At 43.2% G+C, this 20,583-nt stretch overlaps 1 protein-coding gene across 1 annotated transcript in view; it reads right to left on the reverse strand.

The window, feature by feature from the left end:
- Positions 1 to 257: 257 nt before the first annotated feature.
- The window catches only part of LOC132308641 (probable LRR receptor-like serine/threonine-protein kinase At1g53440), a 43,412-nt gene continuing 23,086 nt past the window's right edge, over positions 258 to 20,583 (reverse strand). The window contains exons 20-24 of the mRNA XM_059806781.1: positions 8,802 to 8,920; positions 8,413 to 8,623; positions 8,083 to 8,320; positions 7,312 to 7,462; positions 258 to 777 (exon numbers count right to left, since the gene is read on the reverse strand). Of these exons, the coding sequence (XP_059662764.1) occupies positions 346 to 777; positions 7,312 to 7,462; positions 8,083 to 8,320; positions 8,413 to 8,623; positions 8,802 to 8,920 (1,151 nt within the window). The 3' untranslated portion in view covers positions 258 to 345. The remainder of the gene's footprint in view (positions 778 to 7,311; positions 7,463 to 8,082; positions 8,321 to 8,412; positions 8,624 to 8,801; positions 8,921 to 20,583) is intronic.

Raw genomic sequence — 20,583 nt, forward strand, 5'->3', positions numbered from 1 at the left:
AAAAAGAATCATTATATTTCAAGCCTTTCCATCTGAAGTCATGCATAAATAGGAGAAATGAGTAGTTTTTTCTACCAGGAAATAAATAAATAAATAAATAGAAGTAATATCTTGATGATGACTAGCATTCATTTGTATAGAATGGAATGGTTCAAAATTCAAATCTCATCATCTTTAAAATAAGTACAGGACTTCTTTATCCTTCAAAAAATAAATTTGTACATCATCTTTTCACCTCTTAGTAAAAAATAACATCATAAGTATAATTTAAGATAGAATTGCACAAAGTTTAGATAAATATAATTTCAAAGTGCTACAATTACATACACATCACATATTCATTAATTATTCCAAATTCACTTCATAAAGATCTGGAAGAAGCTTGCTTGATGAAATTCTGTCCACAGACACATTCTTGTTACTTGGTATAGAAACCGAGGAACCAGTCCATGGCCCATCCATAGATATGCTCCCCTGCACCTGACTGTCCAGAGAGAATGCCGAGATGTTTGTCTGGCTGTCCTGTGATAGCTTCTCAAAGGATTTAAACCTCATGTCATCGTTGGCTGAACTACGCTTCACTATTGGCGCTTGGACTGGGCTATTACCTTCAACCATATTCACCACTGATGACATGGATGGTCTAAGGGTGGGAGATAGGTTGGTGCATAAAAGGGACAAGTTTAACATCCTCATTGCCTCTTCTTTTGAGTAGTTTGAACCCAGAATTGGATCCACAAGTTCTAAAAGGTTTCCTTGCTCTTGCAAAACATAAGCCTGCAATTCACGCGGAGACAAAATACTGAGATTTTATTTATTTATTTTTTATCCTATTACTTTCCAACTAACTTAAAAGCATGAAACACAAACTTTCAAGTCCATACATACAAGGAATATATACCACCTAGGGTTACAGTGGTATATGGGTTCAAGTCTAGCTTTTATACAGGCAAAGTAGGTGTTTGAGGTATTTGACAAGAGAAAATTATTTATACACACATAAGGAACATACAAGGGCATTTTCATCATAAGCTACTCGAAATGAAGCCAATCATTTTGTTAATTATCAGAAATAGAGAGATAAAGAGAGAGCCAGAGATATATGAAATGTAGATATTCTGTATATTGAAGTGTTTGTAATACATGTACAAGGAGAGATATATATAGGCTAGAGATCACCAACGGCTATACAACAATTATAGTAATTATCTAGACTAAGGCTATAATAATGCAATTATGGTAGTAATATAAACAACGGCTATATTCTAATTATGTTAACATCACCCCTCAAACTCAAGATGGTAAAGCAGAAACCAACTTGAGTTTGGAAACTAATTCCCGAAATCTGCCTGGCGGATGAGCTTTGGTAAAAATGTCAGCGGTTTGATCAGCGGAAGTTACAGAATGAAGGCGTACAGTGCCCCGTGCAACATGTTGACGCATAATATGACAATCGATTTCAATATGTTTGGTGCGTTCATGGAAGACGTCATTATGAGCAATGTAAATAGCACTTCGATTATCACAATAGAGAACAATGCCAGTGGAGTGAGAAATACCCATATCTGTTAAAAGCCATCGAAGCCAAATAAGTTCTTGTGTGGAATCAGCAAGGGCACGGTATTCGGCCTCTGTACTGGATCTGGAGACAATAGATTGTTTTTTACTGCGCCAAGAAATGAGAGAGTTCCCAAGGAAGAAGCAGTAGCCAGTAGTGGAACGTCGGTCAGTCGGATCACCTGCCCAATCAGCATCAGAGTAGGTACGTAACTCAAGTGAAGAATGAGAAGAAAAATGAAGGCCTTGAAACATAGTCCCTTTAATGTATCGAAGGATGTGTAATACATCAGTATAATGAGAAGATCGAGGTGCAGATAAGAATTGGCTAACAAGATGCACGGCATAAGCGATGTCAGGTCGAGTAACAGTAAGGTATACTAAACTGCCAACCAACTGTCAATACAATGTAGCATTACTGAGGAGTGTACCATCTAGAGGAGTGAGCTTGACATTGGTCTCAAGTGGAGTGGGAACTGTTTTGCAATCCGTGAGTCCAGCACGAGCAAGAATGTCAGAGGAATACTTGGCTTGGGAGAGCTAATAGCCATCCGAATCAGAGAGAATCTCTAAGCCTAGGAAATAACTAAGGTGCCCAAGATCATTCATATCAAAATGATGACTAAGAAAATTTTTGAGTGCAGAGATACCTGCAAGATCATTTCCAGTAATTATCATATCATCAACATAAAGTAAAAGAAGAGTAATACCAGAGTCAGTCTTGCGGATGAAAAGACTGGAATCATATGAGCTTGAAGTAAATCCAAAATCTCCAATTGTAGCACTGAATTTTGCAAACCACGCCCTTGGAGCTTGTTTAAGACCATATAGTGCTCGACGGAGTTTACAAACTTGGTGTGGAGAATGGTTATATCCTGGAGGGGGTTTCATATATACTTCTTCAGTGAGATCGCCATTGAGAAATGCAATTTTCACATCCATTTGAAACAATGTCCATTTGCGGGCTGCTGCCACAGCCAATAGGCTACGGACAGAAGTAAGTCGAGCAACAGGGGCAAATGTTTCCTCATAGTCAATGCCATATTCTTAGGTGAAACCCTTTGCAACAAGACGAGCTTTGTATCGTTCCACAGAACCATCAGAATGAGTTTTGATTTTGTAAACCCATTTACAGCCAACAACAGTTTTGTCATAGGGAGGAGCAACCATGTCCCAGGTCTGAGCTTGTACGAGAGCCTGTAATTCTTCTGCCATAGCTTGCTGCCAAAGGGGGTTAGAACTAGCCTCGCGGTAGGATTGAGGCTCATGATGAGACATGATAGTAGAAAAACACTGGAAATCACGTAAATGACTAGGAGGTTTTCTTACCCGATGAGGAGGTTTAGCAGTAGTGATGATATCTAATGAAGAAGATTCAGTAGCAGGACCATCAGATGAAACAGATTCGTTAGGTAAGGCCATTTGTGGGAGCTCAGATAGAGATTCAGTAGCATGAACATCAGATGAAGCATATTCATCAAGTAAAGCCATTTGTGGGAGCTCAGATGGAGACGTTGTATCAGGAGTAGTGGTTGGGATCTCAGATGAGGATATGATATCTGTGTCGACTGGGAAAAGTTCAACTGAAGAATCGGTAAAAAAGGAAGGAGTAGAAGATGAAGATAGATGGAATTTGGAGAGAGAAGAGAACATTTTGTGTTCCCAAAAGATGACATGACGAGAGATACGAAGACGTTTGGAAATGGGATCCCAACATCTGTATCCTTTGTGTTTAATTCCATAACCCAAAAAATAACATAAACGAGCCCGAGGCTCTAATTTGGTGCTTTCATGAGGTTGAAGTAAGACAAAACAGGCGCATCCAAAAACTTTAAGTAGGTTATAAGCCGGAAGGATCCTATATAAGCGTTCATAGGGAGATTGATTGCCAATAATATGCATTGGAACACGGTTAATGGTGTATACAACAGTGAGAGCTGCTTCCCCCCAAAAACGCTCAGGACAGGAACTGGATATGAGAAGAGAACGAACAGTGTCTAAGATATATCGATGTTTACGTTCAGCCCGCCTATTTTGTTGGGATGTGCCATGACAAGAAGAGTGAGAGATCGTGCCATGTTGGCGAAGAAATTTTAGAAAATTTGTTTCATTGTATTCCATAGCATTATCAGCGCGGAAGATCTTGATGGATCGGGAAAACTGGGTTTTGACCATGTTTGCAAAATCATAGTAAAGTTGGGGTAATTTAGAGCGATTTTTCATGAGATATAGCCAAGTAAATCGTGAGTAATCATCAATGAAAATAACAAAGTATTTGGATCCTCCCATTGTAGTGTGAGGAGAAGGTCCCCATATATCAGAGTGAATTAGGTCAAAAAGAGCAGAAGTAATAGATGTGCTTTTATTAAAAGGTAAAGCAGGTTGTTTTGCAAGTTGACATGGTAAACAAGTTACATCATCAATTTTAACTGAACCTAATTGACCAGTTGACACTAAGGAGCGTAAACGCCCAACAGACACATGACTTAATCGAGAATGCCAAAGGCTAAGTGAGGGAGTAGAGGTTGCTGAAGCAATGGTGGAAACTGTAGAGAGCCGATGAGAAGGAATGCGTAGATGGATGAGCTCAAAGAGACGTCCCACTTTACGGCCTATCCCAAAGGTCTGCCCTGTCTGTGGATCCTGTACATGACAACCGAATTAGAAAAAATGACATTAAGTCCAAGTTCACATATTTGACCAACAGAGATAAGATTGATTGTAAGTTTTGGTATATGGAAGGTATTTGAGAGTGAGACATTGGGGGTGGAAATTTGACCAATGTGATTGACATGTAAGTGAGATCCATCAGCTGTATGAATTGTAGGTGTATTGATAGCAGGATTATGTTTAGAAAACATTGTAGAATCAGAGGTCATATGATTACAGCAGCCAGAATAAAAAAACCAAGAATTACCTGAGGTAACTGACATAGCAGTGGAAGGAGGAGTACCATTATTAGAGAGAATCTGCTTAAGAAGAGCCTCGATATCATTGGTAGACATCGTTGTGACTGTAGGAGCTAGAGGACAGGACCCCTCAGCAGTGACAGTAGTGAAGGATGAAGATGGGTGTCTGTGGCTAGATGAAGTACCTCTGGAAGAATTGGTGCGAGATTGCCAATTCTTGGGACAATCACTCTGGTAGTGACCTGGGCCTTTCTTGTGACAAAACTTGCAGATTCTGGTGGGATAGGTTAATAAAGCGTGATCTGTGTTGTGACAGTAGGTACACTCCTTGGGAGAGGAGAAGGATGAAGCTGGTTTCTTTCTGGGATAATGAGTAGCAAGAGCTGCATCGGTAACCTGAGGTTGAGATGTATTTAGACGAGTTTCTTCTGAAATAAGCTCAGTTATAGCATCTTCTAAGGTTGGCAGAGGATGCCGATGAAGGAGAGAGGCTCGAACGGGTTCAAATGAGGGTTGAAGAGCCATAAGAAACATGATGACACGTTGACGATCTCGATAGGTAGTAAACTTTGTAGCATCAGTAGCACACGACCAAGTAGGTTCAGAAAGAGATAGTTCTCGACGCTCTATCGAAATGAGGTTCAATGGCGCTTCTCGTGACCTTTAAGCCACTTTCGCTCCCCTTTTTGATAGATTACCTATCTCCCTTTCTATCTCAAGAGAGAAAGATATATACTATAGTCTCATCTCATCAGTCAGCACAGCATACGAAGCATCGACAGAAAGAGAATCAAACAAATAAGAGAAAGATCCCAAATAACATGTATTTCAGAGACAAAGGTACTGATAGATTGACCAGGCTGTTGAGTTTTGCTGTGAAGATTGGTCAGAAGTTGATATTGATGGGTGAGATCAGTAGTGGTGTAACGGTGCTTTAAGAAATCCCAGATGGATTTTGCAGAATTAAACCGGCCAAATTCAATACTAATGGATGAAATACAGGTGTTGCGAAACCAAGTAATAATTTGATGATTTTTGTTATCCCTTTCTTCAAGACGATCACCATATTTTTCTTTTGTTTCTGTTTCGACTTGCACTGGCTCAAAGAGATCACCGGTAATAATGCGCCATAGCTTCTTACCTTTAAGAAAACTAGACATAGCTTGAGACCAAAAAATGTAATTTGAGCAACCCTCCAAGGTAGTGCCAATAGGATGAGAAATTTCAGACCGGTCCATAACTTGAAAATATACGAGACTGTGTACCTGGTGAATAGTTTTGATCACTGCCCCCAAGAGCTCTGACTGCAGCCCCTAAAATAAGTTTGATTTAGGTCCAATAGCTCAATTGCCCCCATAAACATAATATATTATAAATATATATAATATTTATGGAGAGAGATTTAGGATTTTGTTTTTCTGGGGGAGATAAAATATATATAATATATTTTAGGTGAAGATATAATATATATTATATATATATATATTATATATAAATATATATATAGAGAGAGAGAACACAGCGACGGCAGAGGAACACGGCAGAGAAATATATACAGAGGAACACGGCTGAAGCCAGCGACGGCAGAGGGGCAGCGGCAGAACACGGCTGAAGTCAGTGATACCGGCTGAGATCCATTCGGTGACGGCGAAAGAATCCGGCTGAGATCGTGAACCCGAATTGGAACAGCGGCGGACCGAATTGGAGCAGCGGCTGAGATCGCGAACCTGAACTGGAACAGCGGCTGAGATCGCGAACCCGAACTGGAATAGCCGGCGATGAAAAACTGAAAGATATGGGTGTTGATGTAGGTAATCGGTTTTGTATAAATTGTTGTAGAGAGAGTGGCAGAGAGGAAGAACTTCTGAAATATATGGGTTTTGTAGATTTTGTAGTTTGCAGTTACAGAGAGCAGCGCCGGCGGTGAGGTTAGGTGGTGTTGTTCAGATTAAAAATATATATATAAAGATAAAAAAAGATAATAATAATTCATAGCTCTGATACCATGTTAATTATCAGAAATAGAGAGATAAAGAGAGAGCTAGAGATATATGAAATGTAGATATTCTGTATATTGAAGTGTTTGTAATACATGTACAAGGAGAGATATATATAGGCTAGAGATCACCAACGGCTATACAACAATTATAGTAATTATCTAGACTAAGGCTATAATAATGCAATTATGGTAGTAATATAAACAACGGCTATATTCTAATTATGTTAACAATTTTATTTATTTATTTTTTCATTTCAAAACAAATATATTTTTCTTTTGGGTGCAAGTGAAACTTCATAACAAAAATTTAAAACACAAACATCAAACATATATTTTTTTTCCTAGCGGTATCAACCTCTTACCTCCCAAAGAGAGGTCAGGGATTCAAGTCTCATAAGAGACAAGTGTGTGTGAGTACCAATTAAAAAAAAAAAAAAAAAGAAAGAAAAAAAAACATCAAACATATTCACATCACTCAAACCAACAAAAGCATGTTACTTATATGCAATGCATCTGAAGTTATCATAGTACTCTCATTCAATAAGCATTCGATTCGAGTGTCAATTTCCTTTTCTTTTTTATTCTTTTTATCTCACTCTTCTCATTACTTGCAAAAGACAAAAATAATAATAATATGTGGATCTACTTGACATCATTTGAGAAACAATGTTATTTTGAGATATTACATTCATGGGAGATTGAACGGTTTACAAAAGTTTTTCAATTGAATTTAATTTAAGGCTGGTTTTTGGCATTTTTGCAACAAGTATAAATAGTAGAAACAAGTCCAAGCTTTAGAAGTGTGACAAAAGACCATCTATGATTTTAAAGAGGAGAAAACTTTACCCAATCAAGAAGGTAAACAAACTCCTCCTTTGGCCTGTAACTTGTATTGCTTTTCCCACTGACAATCTCCAATAAAACAACTCCAAAGCTGTAAACATCGGCTTTGTCTGTCAAACAACCCCTCAATGCATATTCGGGAGCCATGTATCCTCTGAAGAAATGAAAAAAGAAAAAAGAAAAGAAAAATGTGCTTAAATAATTGTGACATATAGAGCGCAAATCTACTTATATATAGTGATCCGCTGTGATCTCTTCAACTATTCTAGAAACTCCAATCTAGATAACCCTTTTGGTTGGTACAGAAAAAGGGGTCTGTAAATTTGGAAATAGCATATTGAAAGTAGGAGCAGTTTACCACCCATAACAGAAACAAAGTCAGACAATACGAACTACAACACCACTGCTGGTCTCACACATGAAGTATTTTTCTCATCCTAATAAAAGAGAGAAGCAAAGAATAACGAAATATCACATCAATGTTACAACCCATTATAACATGATACCAGTAACGTATGACAGAAGAAATCCATTATAGGGTTTTTATATAGGGTCTGATGCCTCTTTGAGAAATCAGATATGGATAGATGATGGTTAAGTAATTGTTAACTAAGTTCCATTTACAAACTATGATTATTTACTAAACACGTACCTTTTTCCAATTTTTTGTTTGTTTGTTTGTTTGTTTTTTAACAGCAAGTTATTACCATTATCCCTAGAGATTAGATGCAAGTAAGAATATAGAAAGTGGAAAAGTGTGAGAGAAAAACTCACATTGTTCCAGCAATTCTTGTGCTGATATGGGTGTTCTCTTCTTCATCAAGCTTGGCCAAACCAAAATCAGATATCTTAGCATTTAAATCCTTATCAAGCAGAACATTGGTAGCCTTAATGTCTCTATGAACGATTTTCAACCTTGATTCCTCATGAAGATATGCTAAGCCCCTTGCTATTCCTAAGCATATCTTCTTTCTTGTTGGCCAATCAAGGTTTAGCCGGTGTTCCTCGCGACCTAGAAATGAGAGAGAGAGAGAGAGAGAGATCATAATAGTCACTCTTACGACGTATATACAATGGTGTCAAAGATGATAGGGAAGTAATTACCAAAAAGTGCACGGGCAAGACTATTGTTCTCCAAGTATTCATATATTAGCAACAACTGGTTTCCTTCAATGCAACAGCCATAAAGCCTCACAAGGTTTGGGTGTTGTAGGGCAGATATCATGCCTATCTCATTGACAAACTCACGATTTCCTTGCTTAGATTTGGAGGAAAGCTGCTTAACAGCGATTACTGCACCATCTGACAATACACCCTAAAATCAAGAAAAAAACATTTCAAAAGATTAAATATAACAAACAAGATATGTGGCGGTCATATGAAAAAAAGTCTTGGACTTCCCATTTCTGCCTCTATGCATGGACTTAAAATGACACGTCAACTCAATATTGCAAGATAGTTATGGAAATTTGATAAGTTGTGTTAGCAATAACCTTGTAAACTGGTCCAAATCCTCCTTCACCAATCTTGTTTGCAGGGTCAAAGTTACTGGTAGCAGCTTTGATATGTCTTAAAGTGAAATAACCTGTTTGCGGATGTAGCCCTCGAAGTTCTGTAACAAAGACCCAAAATAGAAATTGCCCCAAGAATGATAAATTAGAAAATGATTGTAATGCAAAAGACAGTTAAAAAATAACAGTTCATCTTTCTTTCCAAATTTCCCTCCAACCATAAGGTTGCAGTACTTCATAAACCATGATATCTTAGAGCCACAAATCATTATCCTATATGATCATCAGCGGATACGTTTCCATGAAGAAAAATTCACATACATACGGTTATGTTGTTCATAACAATTTACATAGTTACACGTGCAAATACAAATTGGGCTAATGTTTACCCTGAATAAAGGTTCTTACTCATCGCAGCATCTATCTTATCCTTAAACAACAAATTATCTTTGTAAGTGCAAAATTCCGCTCAACCAATAATGATTGAGAAAAATCAAACTCACTCACTCAACAACAATAAGAATAAATAAGAATAGTGTATAGAAAAGCGTAGAATTGCTTCCTCCCTTTATTGGAGGTCTGGGCCTCTATTTATACACAAATAGTATAGTAGAATCATGGTAGGACTTGCATTGCTTGTCCTCCAATCCTTTTCCATGTACAATATTCTCCTTAAATGGAGTTCTTTTCTTTGTATAACTCTTCCTATGTAAAATATCTCTCACACGGAAACTTCCTTTGTGTTGAGTCCTTTTCTTATTAGGACTGGACCATAGATGGTGTACTTGGGCCGGATGTAATATGGGTTGGATGACTTCATGAAGGGGCCGGTACTTCCAATGAGGTGATATTGGGCTGGTTAAGGCTTTCATCCAGTGTTGAAGGTCCAACGTAAGTGGTATTGGGCTGAAAGATAATATAATTTGGGCTTGATCCGGACGGGCCTCATATGTCCTTGGAATGTAGATATGTGTAGTGATGACGTGTACGCTTCTTATTGGAGGGAGTTTTTTTCCCTCCACACTTTGCCCCAAATTTCATTTTTAATTGAGTGACGGCTCCCATTAAAGAGGGAATTGAAACCGGTTTTTTACTTTGCTTCAGAGACGGTTCGAGGACTTTCATTATTAATCCGTCGTACAAGATTCTGCAAGAGTTACATTCGCCCTAGCTTGACTCCTGCGTTCTTCATTCCATCGCTTTGTCAGGTTAGTTTTTTTTTTCGCATCTTTCTCTTCAATCTTTCATTATGAGTACTTCATCTACTCCCGAACGTATAGACATTGGGGATTCTGAATCCACACCTTCATCTTCCCCCGTTCGCATTAAGGTTCCCCCTCCTAGGGTTTCTACAGATCGTCTTTCGTTGAATCAATTAGGTACTTCCCCCCTTCCAGCCGAGACATCCACCTCAGGCTCTGATAATGTTCTTACTCATGAAGAGAGGAAAGCAATCATCTCTATTCGCCGCATCAAGTTCTCTGTTACTTCGGTAATGGAAGAATTTGATATTCCTGAGGGAGTAGAAATTGTAGAATATCCTGATGGTGCCGATTTTACCTCCGGCGAGGGAATTGAAGAGAGTGAGTTAATTCTTTCGGTAGGGCATCTTAGCGCCCTCCGGTTCCCTCTTCACCCCTTCTATCATTTAGTTTTCAACAAGTTAGGTCTTGCCCCCCTTCAGGTAAATCCTAATTTCTTTCGCATCCTTTCGGCACTGTTGGTGCGCCGGAAATTAGAGGCTTTGGATTTGACCTTTGCCAACCTTCTGCTTACTTATAATATATCTAAGCATGGGACCGAGCCTGGTCGCTTCTTTTTTACCTCTACCCTTCATCAGAGGATATGCACGAACCTTCCTTCATCCGAGAAGAAGTGGAAAGAAAGGATGGTTATAGTTAAAGGAAAATGGTTCATGCCCCAATCAATTACGCTCCCCATCCCGCGCAAGTTCGGGAAGTTAGGTATAGAATACTTAACCTCCCTTCATACCAAGTGTTCTGGCTATTTTCCTTGCCAAGTCTTAATGTTTCGCCGTACTTATGAGTTTCTTGGTGTTTTTTCAGCTACATTCCCATCCTTCGCAGCAAGGAACAGACTTTCTTTTCTTGAGGAACGAGTCTGGAGTGACCCCTTGCCTATCGAGGACCTGCTAACTTCTTCAAACCTCAAGGATATTGCCTCCAGTGCTGTTGCTGCAGACCTCATGGATCTGTCTCTACCATCGTTTGATAGTTTCCCCATGACTGAGGAGGAGATACGGAGGGCTGAGGCTTTAAAAAAGAAACCCGAAGATGCCCAACCCTTGGTCGTTATTAGGTCTACTGAGGGTGAGGTGGAGGCTGAGGAACCACCAATGAAGAAATCTTGCCTTAACCCCCCATCATCTGGTAAGGGCAAGGTCCCTTCTAAAAGCAGAGGGAAAAAGGCTGGAGAAGCCGAACCTGAAGATGAAGTCAGGGCATATGTTCTGGCTGAAACTGGGGCTCCTTGGACTCCTTCCTTCACCAGGGCTGACAAGTCAGTCCTGCATTCAGGGGATTCTGTGATCACAGACCCTTTAGCTGCACTGGCTGTGGCCCGAGGGATGTGGCTCCCAAAGGACGAGGGAGCCATCAGCCAAATGGGGTTGGAACAACTACTCCCCTCTGCCCCGGTCCGGGCCATAGAGGTTCGTATTACTCCTTCAGAATTATGTTACACTTGCTTACTTATGTTTCCATTTATGCTCGTATTTGTTCCTCTGTTATCTTTTTATACAGAGTCTATACCACACCATGGCCCTCTGCGCCACTGCTGAAGCCCAATCCCTCTCCATCAAGAAGCTGGAGAAGGATCTTGAAAATGCAGAGAAGAGAGCCACCACTGCCTCTACCAATCTGAAGATAGCTATTGAAGCCAAGTATGTGTATAAGAGGCAGTTGGCTGCCTCTGAGGCTAAGGTGGATTCTCTTCAGGCCGAAATTCAACGCTTGATCGAGGCTCTTACTACTTGCTTCAAGGCGGGGAAGCAAATGCAGGGGCGCTACTCCTACCTGGCACACCTGGCTAGTGCTAAAGCGTTCCGGTCAGGCTATAATCAGGGCTCAGGCCCTAAGACAATGGATCCGGACGCTTTTGACAAGCAGGTGGGGGTGCACTTCCCATATGATGAAGGGCCACAGGCTTTGGAAGCTGAAATCCGCTTTGCCGAGATGGTGAAGGCGCACCTGAAGGGTACTCCTAGCTGTTCTGCCCCTGCGGCTTCGATTCCTCCTACCCCAAGTCCTACTGTAGTGGATGCTTTTGAATCTACTCCCTTCGATCCGAAGAAGAAGTAGAACCATGTATTTTGTTTTTATTGACAGTATATTTGGGATAATAAATATAATTTTTGTTTTAGGCTTCTAATACCTGATTTGTTTTTGCTGTATGCTTTTGATATTGTTCATACTTTTTTGACTGGTAATGTTTTTATGACAAACAAAACACATTGTCTTTATGCTTCGGATTTATGCTATCCGAGAAAAAGTAAGGATGATGGGAAGAAGGAGATCCTTTTAACAGTTTAATTGACATCTCAGGATGATTCATATGGACAATGATCTAACTGTTAAGCGAACTCTTCTTGCCTTTGACTTGCCTGCAGTAGACGTATACATACTCTTTCTTTCTCGTGTGTTCCTGATGTGGGGTGGATCATGATGAACTTATGATATATCCACAGGGTATTAAACACTTGGAGTCCGGAGGAAAAAGTTCTAATCCGGCCACCAGAGGTCTGAAGCGAATTGTTCCTCGGCACTGAGTCGTGGAGGAATATTGTTGAATAGGACACTTAGGGTCCGAAACTGTCTCGGACACTTAGGATCCGAGGCGAATTGTTCCTCGGCACTGAGTCGTGGAGGAATATTGCTGAATAGGACACTTAGGGTCCGAAGCTGTCTCGGACACTTAGGATCCGAGGCGAATTGTTCCTCGGCACTGGGTCGTGGAGGAATATTGCTGAATAGGACACTTAGGGTCCGAAGCTGTCTCGGACACTTAGGATCCGAGGCGAATTGTTCCTCGGCACTGAGTCGTGGAGGAATATTGCTGAATAGGACACTTAGGGTCCGAAGCTGTCTCGGACACTTAGGATCCGAGGCGAATTGTTCCTCGGCACTGAGTCGTGGAGGAATATTGCTGAATAGGACACTTAGGGTCCGAAGCTGTCTCGGATACTTAGGATCCTAAGCGAACTCGGACACTTAGGGTCCGAGGCAAATTGTGTGTTCGTTCTATTTTTAAACGATGTGGGACAATAGTAATACAAAAAATAAACCAACCACCCATAAAGATCCACTTGGCATGATTGCTTTCTTTCGCCAATCAGTGTTTACTCTTTGCATAACAACAATGAAGTTGATCAAGGGAAATTTTGACAATCTCAAAGAGGGAAACTTGAATTTCATTAAACGAAATAAATTGAAATGAAAAACTTGTGATTGAAATTATTAAAAATTGCCAACTGTAACTGTAATAATCAACTGTAATTGTAATAGCCGTACCACTGTGGTAACATCACGGCATATAGGTATGGATCCCCCTTGTTATAAAAAGAGAAACATACATACGATATTGACAATGTTGGCTAGTGGTAATACTTTTTGAGGTGGATGGCATTCCATGGACGTGCAATAGGACGCCCATCAACTTCAGCCAACCGGTAAGCTCTCTTCCCTATCACTTCGGTAATCCTGTAGGGTCCTATCCAGTTGGGTTCCAACTTTTTAACATACGCTGTCTTCTGCTTCATAACCCAATCGCCAACCAAGAACCTACGGTACCGGACACGCTTGTTATAACTGTTACACACCTGCTGTTGGTATGCCGCGAGCTGAATTGCTGCGGCATCTCTCCTTTCGTCCACAAGATCAAGGCTATGTTCGAGTTGTTGCTCATTGTTCCCTTCCAATACCAAGGATGTCCGAAGGGTTGGGATTATTGACTCGGTAGGAATGACAGCTTTGGATCCATATGCCATAGCAAATGGGCTTTCTCCCGTGGGTCGTCTTGGAGTGGTTCGATAGGCCTAGAGCACTTGGGGGAGATTCTTGTACCATTTTGTCTTCAATTTCTCCAATTTTTTCTTTAAGCACCCAAATATCGTGCGATTAGTTATTTCAGCTTGCCCATTGCCTTGTGGATAACTAACTGCAGCCAATTTTTGCAGGATTCCATGTTCGTTAAAGAACTTTCTTGTACTTCTGTTATCGAGGTTCTTACCATTGTCCATTACGATGACTTTTGGTACCCCAAACCGGCAAATAATGTTGCTCCAAATGAAATGCTTTACTTCTTCGTGGGTGACGCTAGAGAAGGCTTCAGCTTCCACTCACTTGGTGAAGTAATCCGTAGCCAGAAGCACATGCTCCTTTTTTTCCACGGTTTTGGGTAACGGTCCTACTACATCAATCCCCCATTGGGCGAACGGCCATGGATTAGCCATGGCGTGCAAACCTTCGGCAGGTTGATGCTTTATTGGACCATGGCGCTGACACTTGTCACATCTTCTTGAGTATTCTTCGGCATTCCGAGCCAAGTATGGCCAAAAATAGCCTTGGGTTAGAATTTTGTGTGCAAGGGATCTTCCTCCCGAGTGATTTCCACAATCTCCTTCATGAATTTGTTTTAGAATTGTGAGAGCCTCAGTAGGGGTTAAACACTTGAGATAAGGACCGGAGAATGACCTTCGGTATAACTGGTTATTGATGATTGAGTATTTAGCCGCGGTAAGCCTAATGTCACGGGCTTAGAGTTTCAGCACCACTCTAGCTGCTCCCGTGCGGCACCAAGATGTTGCTTTCACTCTCGCAAGTACTTGGTCAGCCTAACTCCCGTGCACACCTTAGCCAACACACTCCCCTCGTGCGCTTACTAGTGTTGTAGTTGCCCTTGCCCTCTCCTCACTTGGCTTGCACACTCACACACACTAAGGCACTTAAGTTGACAAGGAAAGAACACTTCTATTACTTCAAAGAATGCTTTGTACAAGGCTAACACTCAAGCTCTCTACAAGGCTCTCAAGACTCACTCTAGGACTTGTTGTTTGCAAAATGAAGTCCTACTCCTATTTATAGGCATCCCCATCCCTAATGGATGGCTAGGATGCATTCTAACCAACGGTGGAGATTGATTATCTAGAATCTTCTTCCACCTTCTACACATCTCCATACATATCTACAACATTCTAGAACCCTCCATACTACTCCACACAATTCTGGAGAATTCTAGAACCTTCCACACACTTCTAGAATATACTACACATATCTAGAATCTTCCACACAACTCTAGACTACTCCGGAAGACTCTAGAAACTCCACTTGCCATGCAGTTGCCATGCAGCGTCCTCCTTAGCGTCTGCGTGTCACCTGCGTGGTACAACCTCCATAGGCGGGGCATGACATTCTCCCCCACCCATTTCCGTGACGCCCTCGTCACGGTTTCTTCAACTGACCCAGCCTCTCGCAGGTCATCAGCACTTGCGCATATGTCCTTGGCCCAAACGTACGAGCGCCCTTCGGGAGATGTGAAGTCCTCACGAGCTCCATCGTGTTGACTGCCACCTCTGGACTCTCCTTCCTGCCCACGAGCGGCACCATGCATGCGGCCTTGCCTTCCTCGCCTCCAAGTATTATCAACGCACCAAGGCATGGTAGTGGCGCGGCGTTGTTCCTGTCCATGAACTCCAGCCCCAGCACCATGTCATGGTCGTCCATCTCCGCAACTTGGAAGTCGGCCTTGCCCTTCCATCCTTGCAAGCATAGCTCCACCTCTTTGCACACTCTACTCACGCGTGCCTCCTCGGAGTTGACGGCCTTGATCCATCCCTCCATCTTGCGCATCTCCAAGCCAAGTCGTTGCGCCTCCTCTGGGGTAATGAAGTTGTGTGTGGCGCCCGTGTCCACCAACGCTTGCACGGCTTTGTCACCAACCTGCGCATCCACATAGCGCACCCCAGCTACTTTCTTCGCCTTACCTTTTTTCTTGGTGTCATGCGCCATGCTACTCAGCATCTGCATAGCCCCCATGCACCTGTCTTCGTCGCTGCCCGTATCATCCACCTTGCCCTTGCCCTTATCCTTCACAAGGGCGCTCATGGTCTTCTTGTTGGGGCAGTGTCGCAATATGTGCGGCCCTTCGCACAAGTAGCACTTCGGCTCCCACTTGCCCTTATCGCGGCGCTCCCATTTGCCACTAGCCTTGGACCTCTTTCCATGGTCCTTGCCCTTATCATGGCGTGGGCGTCTCTCCTCATCGCTGTGCTCATCATCACTAGACTTGGGCGAGCCCCGTTTCTTGAAGCGTCGGTCTCCCCCACCTTTGCCGTGGTCCCTCCTGGGAGACGTGGCCCTTTTGTCATCGCGCCTAAAGTCTTCGAGGCGCTCCGCTATAGCCATTGCGGATGCTAAGTCTCTAGGCTCCCTCTTCCTTAGCTCCGTGGCCACCCAAGACTGCAGCCCATCTATGAACAAGCACACGCGTTGCCGCTCAGGCATCTCTGGGATCTCCAGCATCAAATTGGAGTACTCCTTCACATACTCCCTTATGCTGCCCTTCTGCTTCAAGCGCCTTAGGTTGATCATGGCCAGGTCCTCAACGCACTCAGGGTAGAACTGCCTCTTGAGCTACCTCTTGAACTCCTCCCATGTGTCAACTGCTCTTGCGCTTCTACCAGTGAAGCGCTGCCTCCACCATAGAGCGGCGGTGTCTGTGAGGTACATAGTGCCTGTCTGCACCTTCTCCTCATCATCCTCGATCTCCATGCACTCGAAGTACCGCTCCATGTGCCAAAAGAAGTTGTCAATCTGGAACGCATTCCTTGCCCCATCGTACTCCTTGGGCTCCGGCGCCTTCTTCTTCCTTGGCTTCACCACGACCTCGCGCGCCTGGGAGAATTCCTTCTTGCACTCGGCAATCTCCACGCGCAAGTCGTCTACCAGATCATGCAAGTCCCTTTCCTTCTCTTGCGCCTTGTTGGCGATGCCATCAATCAGCTCGTAGAGTTCCGCCATCCTTCTCTCGAGCCTATTAAACTTAGTCTCCGTGTAGACCAAGTGTGTGGCAAGCTTCTCCTCCAAGCTCTGCTCTAAGATGTGGACTTGGTGGTCTCCTCCGCTAGCCATGTCTACTCCAACAAAGCTCCCTTGACGAACCTGCTCTGATACCAACTGTCACGGGCTTAGAGTTTCAGCACCACTCTAGCTGCTCCCGTGCGGCACCAAGACGTTGCTTTCACTCTCGCAAGTACTTGGTCAGCCTAACTCCCGTGCACACCTTAGCCAACACACTCCCCTCGTGCGCTTACTAGTGTTGTAGTTGCCCTTGCCCTCTCCTCACTTGGCTTGCACACTCACACACACTAAGGCACTTAAGTTGGCAAGGAAAGAACACTTCTATTACTTCAAAGAATGCTTTGTACAAGGCTAACACTCAAGCTCTCTACAAGGCTCTCAAGACTCACTCTAGGACTTGTTGTTTGCAAAATGAAGTCCTACTCCTATTTATAGGCATCCCCATCCCTAATGGATGGCTAGGATGCATTCTAACCAACGGTGGAGATTGATTATCTAGAATCTTCTTCCACCTTCTACACATCTCCATACATATCTACAACATTCTAGAACCCTCCATACTACTCCACACAATTCTGGAGAATTCTAGAACCTTCCACACACTTCTAGAATATACTACACATATCTAGAATCTTCCACACAACTCTAGACTACTCCGGAAGACTCTAGAAACTCCACTTGCCATGCAGTTGCCATGCAGCGTCCTCCTTAGCGTCTGCGTGTCACCTGCGTGGTACAACCTCCATAGGCGGGGCGTGACACTAAGCTTCCTTGCCTCAGCTTTTTGATTTGGGAGAACTCCCTCCTTGAGGTAGGCCTCGATTGGATCAATCCAGCATGGCTCGCGTGGAGCTTCCGGGATCACCATCACCTCTTGCCGGGGATTAATGCTAGGTTCTTCGAGGACATCGATTGGAACAAGCCGAATCAACTGTTCGTCTAAAGATGATGCGGCTGCGGCCAATCGATCTGTTTCGGCATTTTCATCTCGTGGTACCTGATGGAATTCGATTTGATCGAACTCTCGGATGGCACTCTCTACAGCATCTTTGTATGACTTCATACGTCCCTCCTTGGGATAATGGTGCCCTGTCACTTGATTGATCACAAGCTGTGAGTCACTAAAAACTTTTAAACACCGTACCTGTAGCTGTTTAGCTAGCCGAAGTCCGGCAAGCAACACCTCATACTTGGCCTCGTTATTAGTAGCTGGGAAATCTAGCCAAATTGACTGCTGCAGCTTGGTACCCTCGGGTGTTGTGATGTCAATCCCGGCCCCTGCCCTTTTCTGGTTGGAAGAGCCATCAACCCATAACTCCCAGTACGGCTCTTGAAGTGTCGGCTCCTCAGATTGATCGTCATACTCTAGTAGGAAATCCGCTACTGACTGCCCCTTGTGAGATACCTTTGGTGCATAGGTGATATCAAAAGAGCTAAGTTCAATAGCCCATTTTGTAATTCGACCAGACAAGTCTGGTTTAGCTAGGATAGCCCGTATAGGGTGATTTGTAAGTACCACTATGCTGTGAGATTTGAAGTAATGTCGAAGTTTTCTCTTGGCATAAATTAACGCCAGGATTATCTTTTCCATCTTGCTGTACCGTGTCTCGGCATCCGTCATCGTTTTGCTTGTGTAAAAGATTGGGTGCTGAATCTTGCCTCCTTCTTTGATCAACACTGCGCTTGTCGCTACAGCTGATACTGCCAAGTACAGGATGAGAGTGTCTCCGGGCGTTGGAGCAGAAAGGATTGGGGGTTTTGTCATGTAGCTTTTCAATTGATTGAAAGCTTCCTGCTACTGAGGTCCCCACATATCTTTGTTTTTGGATCGAATAGCATCAAAGAAAGGTTTATACTTATCAGATAATCGGGATATGAACCGGCTGAGGGCCGCAACTCGGCCAGTTAGAACTTGCACTTCCCTGGGGGTTTTTGGCTCTTGGTTCTGTATGAGTGCCTTTGCCTGAGCTGGGCTTACTTCTATTCCTCTTTTATTTACAATGTGCCCGAGGAACTGTCCTGAAGAGACGGCGAAGGAGCACTTGGTAGGGTTCAGCTTCATATTGTACCTCTTGAGAGTATCAAAGACCTCCTGGAGGTGCTTCGGGTGATCCTCTTTCCGTATACTTTTGACCACCATGTCATCGATATAGGCTTCAACTGTATTCCCCAGTAGATTATTGAAAATTTTATTGACAAGTCGCTGGTAGGTGGCTCCGGCATTCTTTAGACTGAAGGGCATCACTCTGTAGCAGTAAGTGCCCGTCTCTGTGATGAAAGCGGTTTTCTCCTCATCTTCAGGATTCATGGAAATCTGATTATAACCGGAGTATGCATCGAGGAATGTGAGCCTCTCATAACCTGTCGTAGCATCCACCATTTGATCAATCTTGGGCAGAGGGAAGCTATCTTTTGGGCAAGCTTTGTTAAGGTTGGTATAATCTACGCATACCCTCCATTTCCCATTCTTCTTTTGAACGACTACTACATTTGAGAGCCATTGTGGGTATTGCACCTCTCGAATAAATCCTGCTTGTAATAGTTTATTTACTTCCTCGGCTATTATGCGATTCCGTTCAGGTGCGAACCGTCGGTGCCTCTGCTTGACTGGCCTGAATTCTGGGTTAACCCTCAAACTATGGCATGAGACCGTAGGATCGACCCCTACCATGTCTGAGTGATCCCAGGCAAAGACATCCGAATTGCATCGAATGACCCTGATTAATGCTTCCTTCTCTTCGGCTGTGCAAGATGAGCCAATGTAGGTGATCTTCTGAGGGTCTCCGAGGACTACCTCTATAGCTTCGAGGGATTCCTCGGTAGGTGCTTCAGCCTCGGCTTCTTCCTCTGCCTTGAGATACTTGGGTAAAGGATACTGTAACTGCTATTTGATTGCGTCTTTGGGATTCGCCTCTGACTGAGGTGATTTCGACGCCGTCTTTGCTTCATATAGCGTTAGCATGTAACATTCTTTTGCAGCAACCTGGTCTCCCCAGAGGTCGATGACCTCCCTGCCATCTGGGGATAAACACCTCATTACTTGATGAAGGGTAGAGGGGACTCCGTTCATACGATGGATCCAACCTCTCCCCATAATGAGGTCATAAGATGGATAAATCTCCGTCACGACAAAGTTCTCCTTCAAAGTCCTCTTTGCTGCAGTAACGGATAGATCGATCACCCCAAGCGGATTCACCTTAGTACCATCAAACCCCATTAGGGGGCTGGAAGTTGGCCTGATGGACGATGGTGAAACCCCCCGCTGATCGAAGGCTGCTTTTGTAATGATGTTGGCGTTACTTCCCGGATCTATCAGCACCCTCCTGATCATATAATTCGCCACTAGGAGGCTGATGACCAAGGGGTCTTCATGCGGGCGCTGGACTCTAGACAGATCATTGTTACCGAATCCAATGTTGATGCTGCCTGGCGCAACCGTGTTTACCGAAGACAATTTTCATAACTTATGAGCCTCTCTCAGCCTGGATCTGTACAACTCTTCAGACTCTTCATCATCCTCTGACCTTCCGTGTATGGCATGGATAACTTTTACCTGATTGCCCTCTACCCGTCGAGGGTTAACCTCCCGAGGTTTTACGTACTCCTTCGTGGCGAGATACTCCACCAACTCTCCTCTTGCTATCATGCTTTCTACCTGTCGTTGAAGG

Source organism: Cornus florida, unplaced genomic scaffold, assembly GCF_030987335.1.
Source record: "Cornus florida cultivar Cherokee Brave unplaced genomic scaffold, ASM3098733v1 CherokeeBrave_3.0.0_Hap2_Chr05, whole genome shotgun sequence".
Classification (NCBI taxonomy): domain Eukaryota; kingdom Viridiplantae; phylum Streptophyta; class Magnoliopsida; order Cornales; family Cornaceae; genus Cornus; species Cornus florida.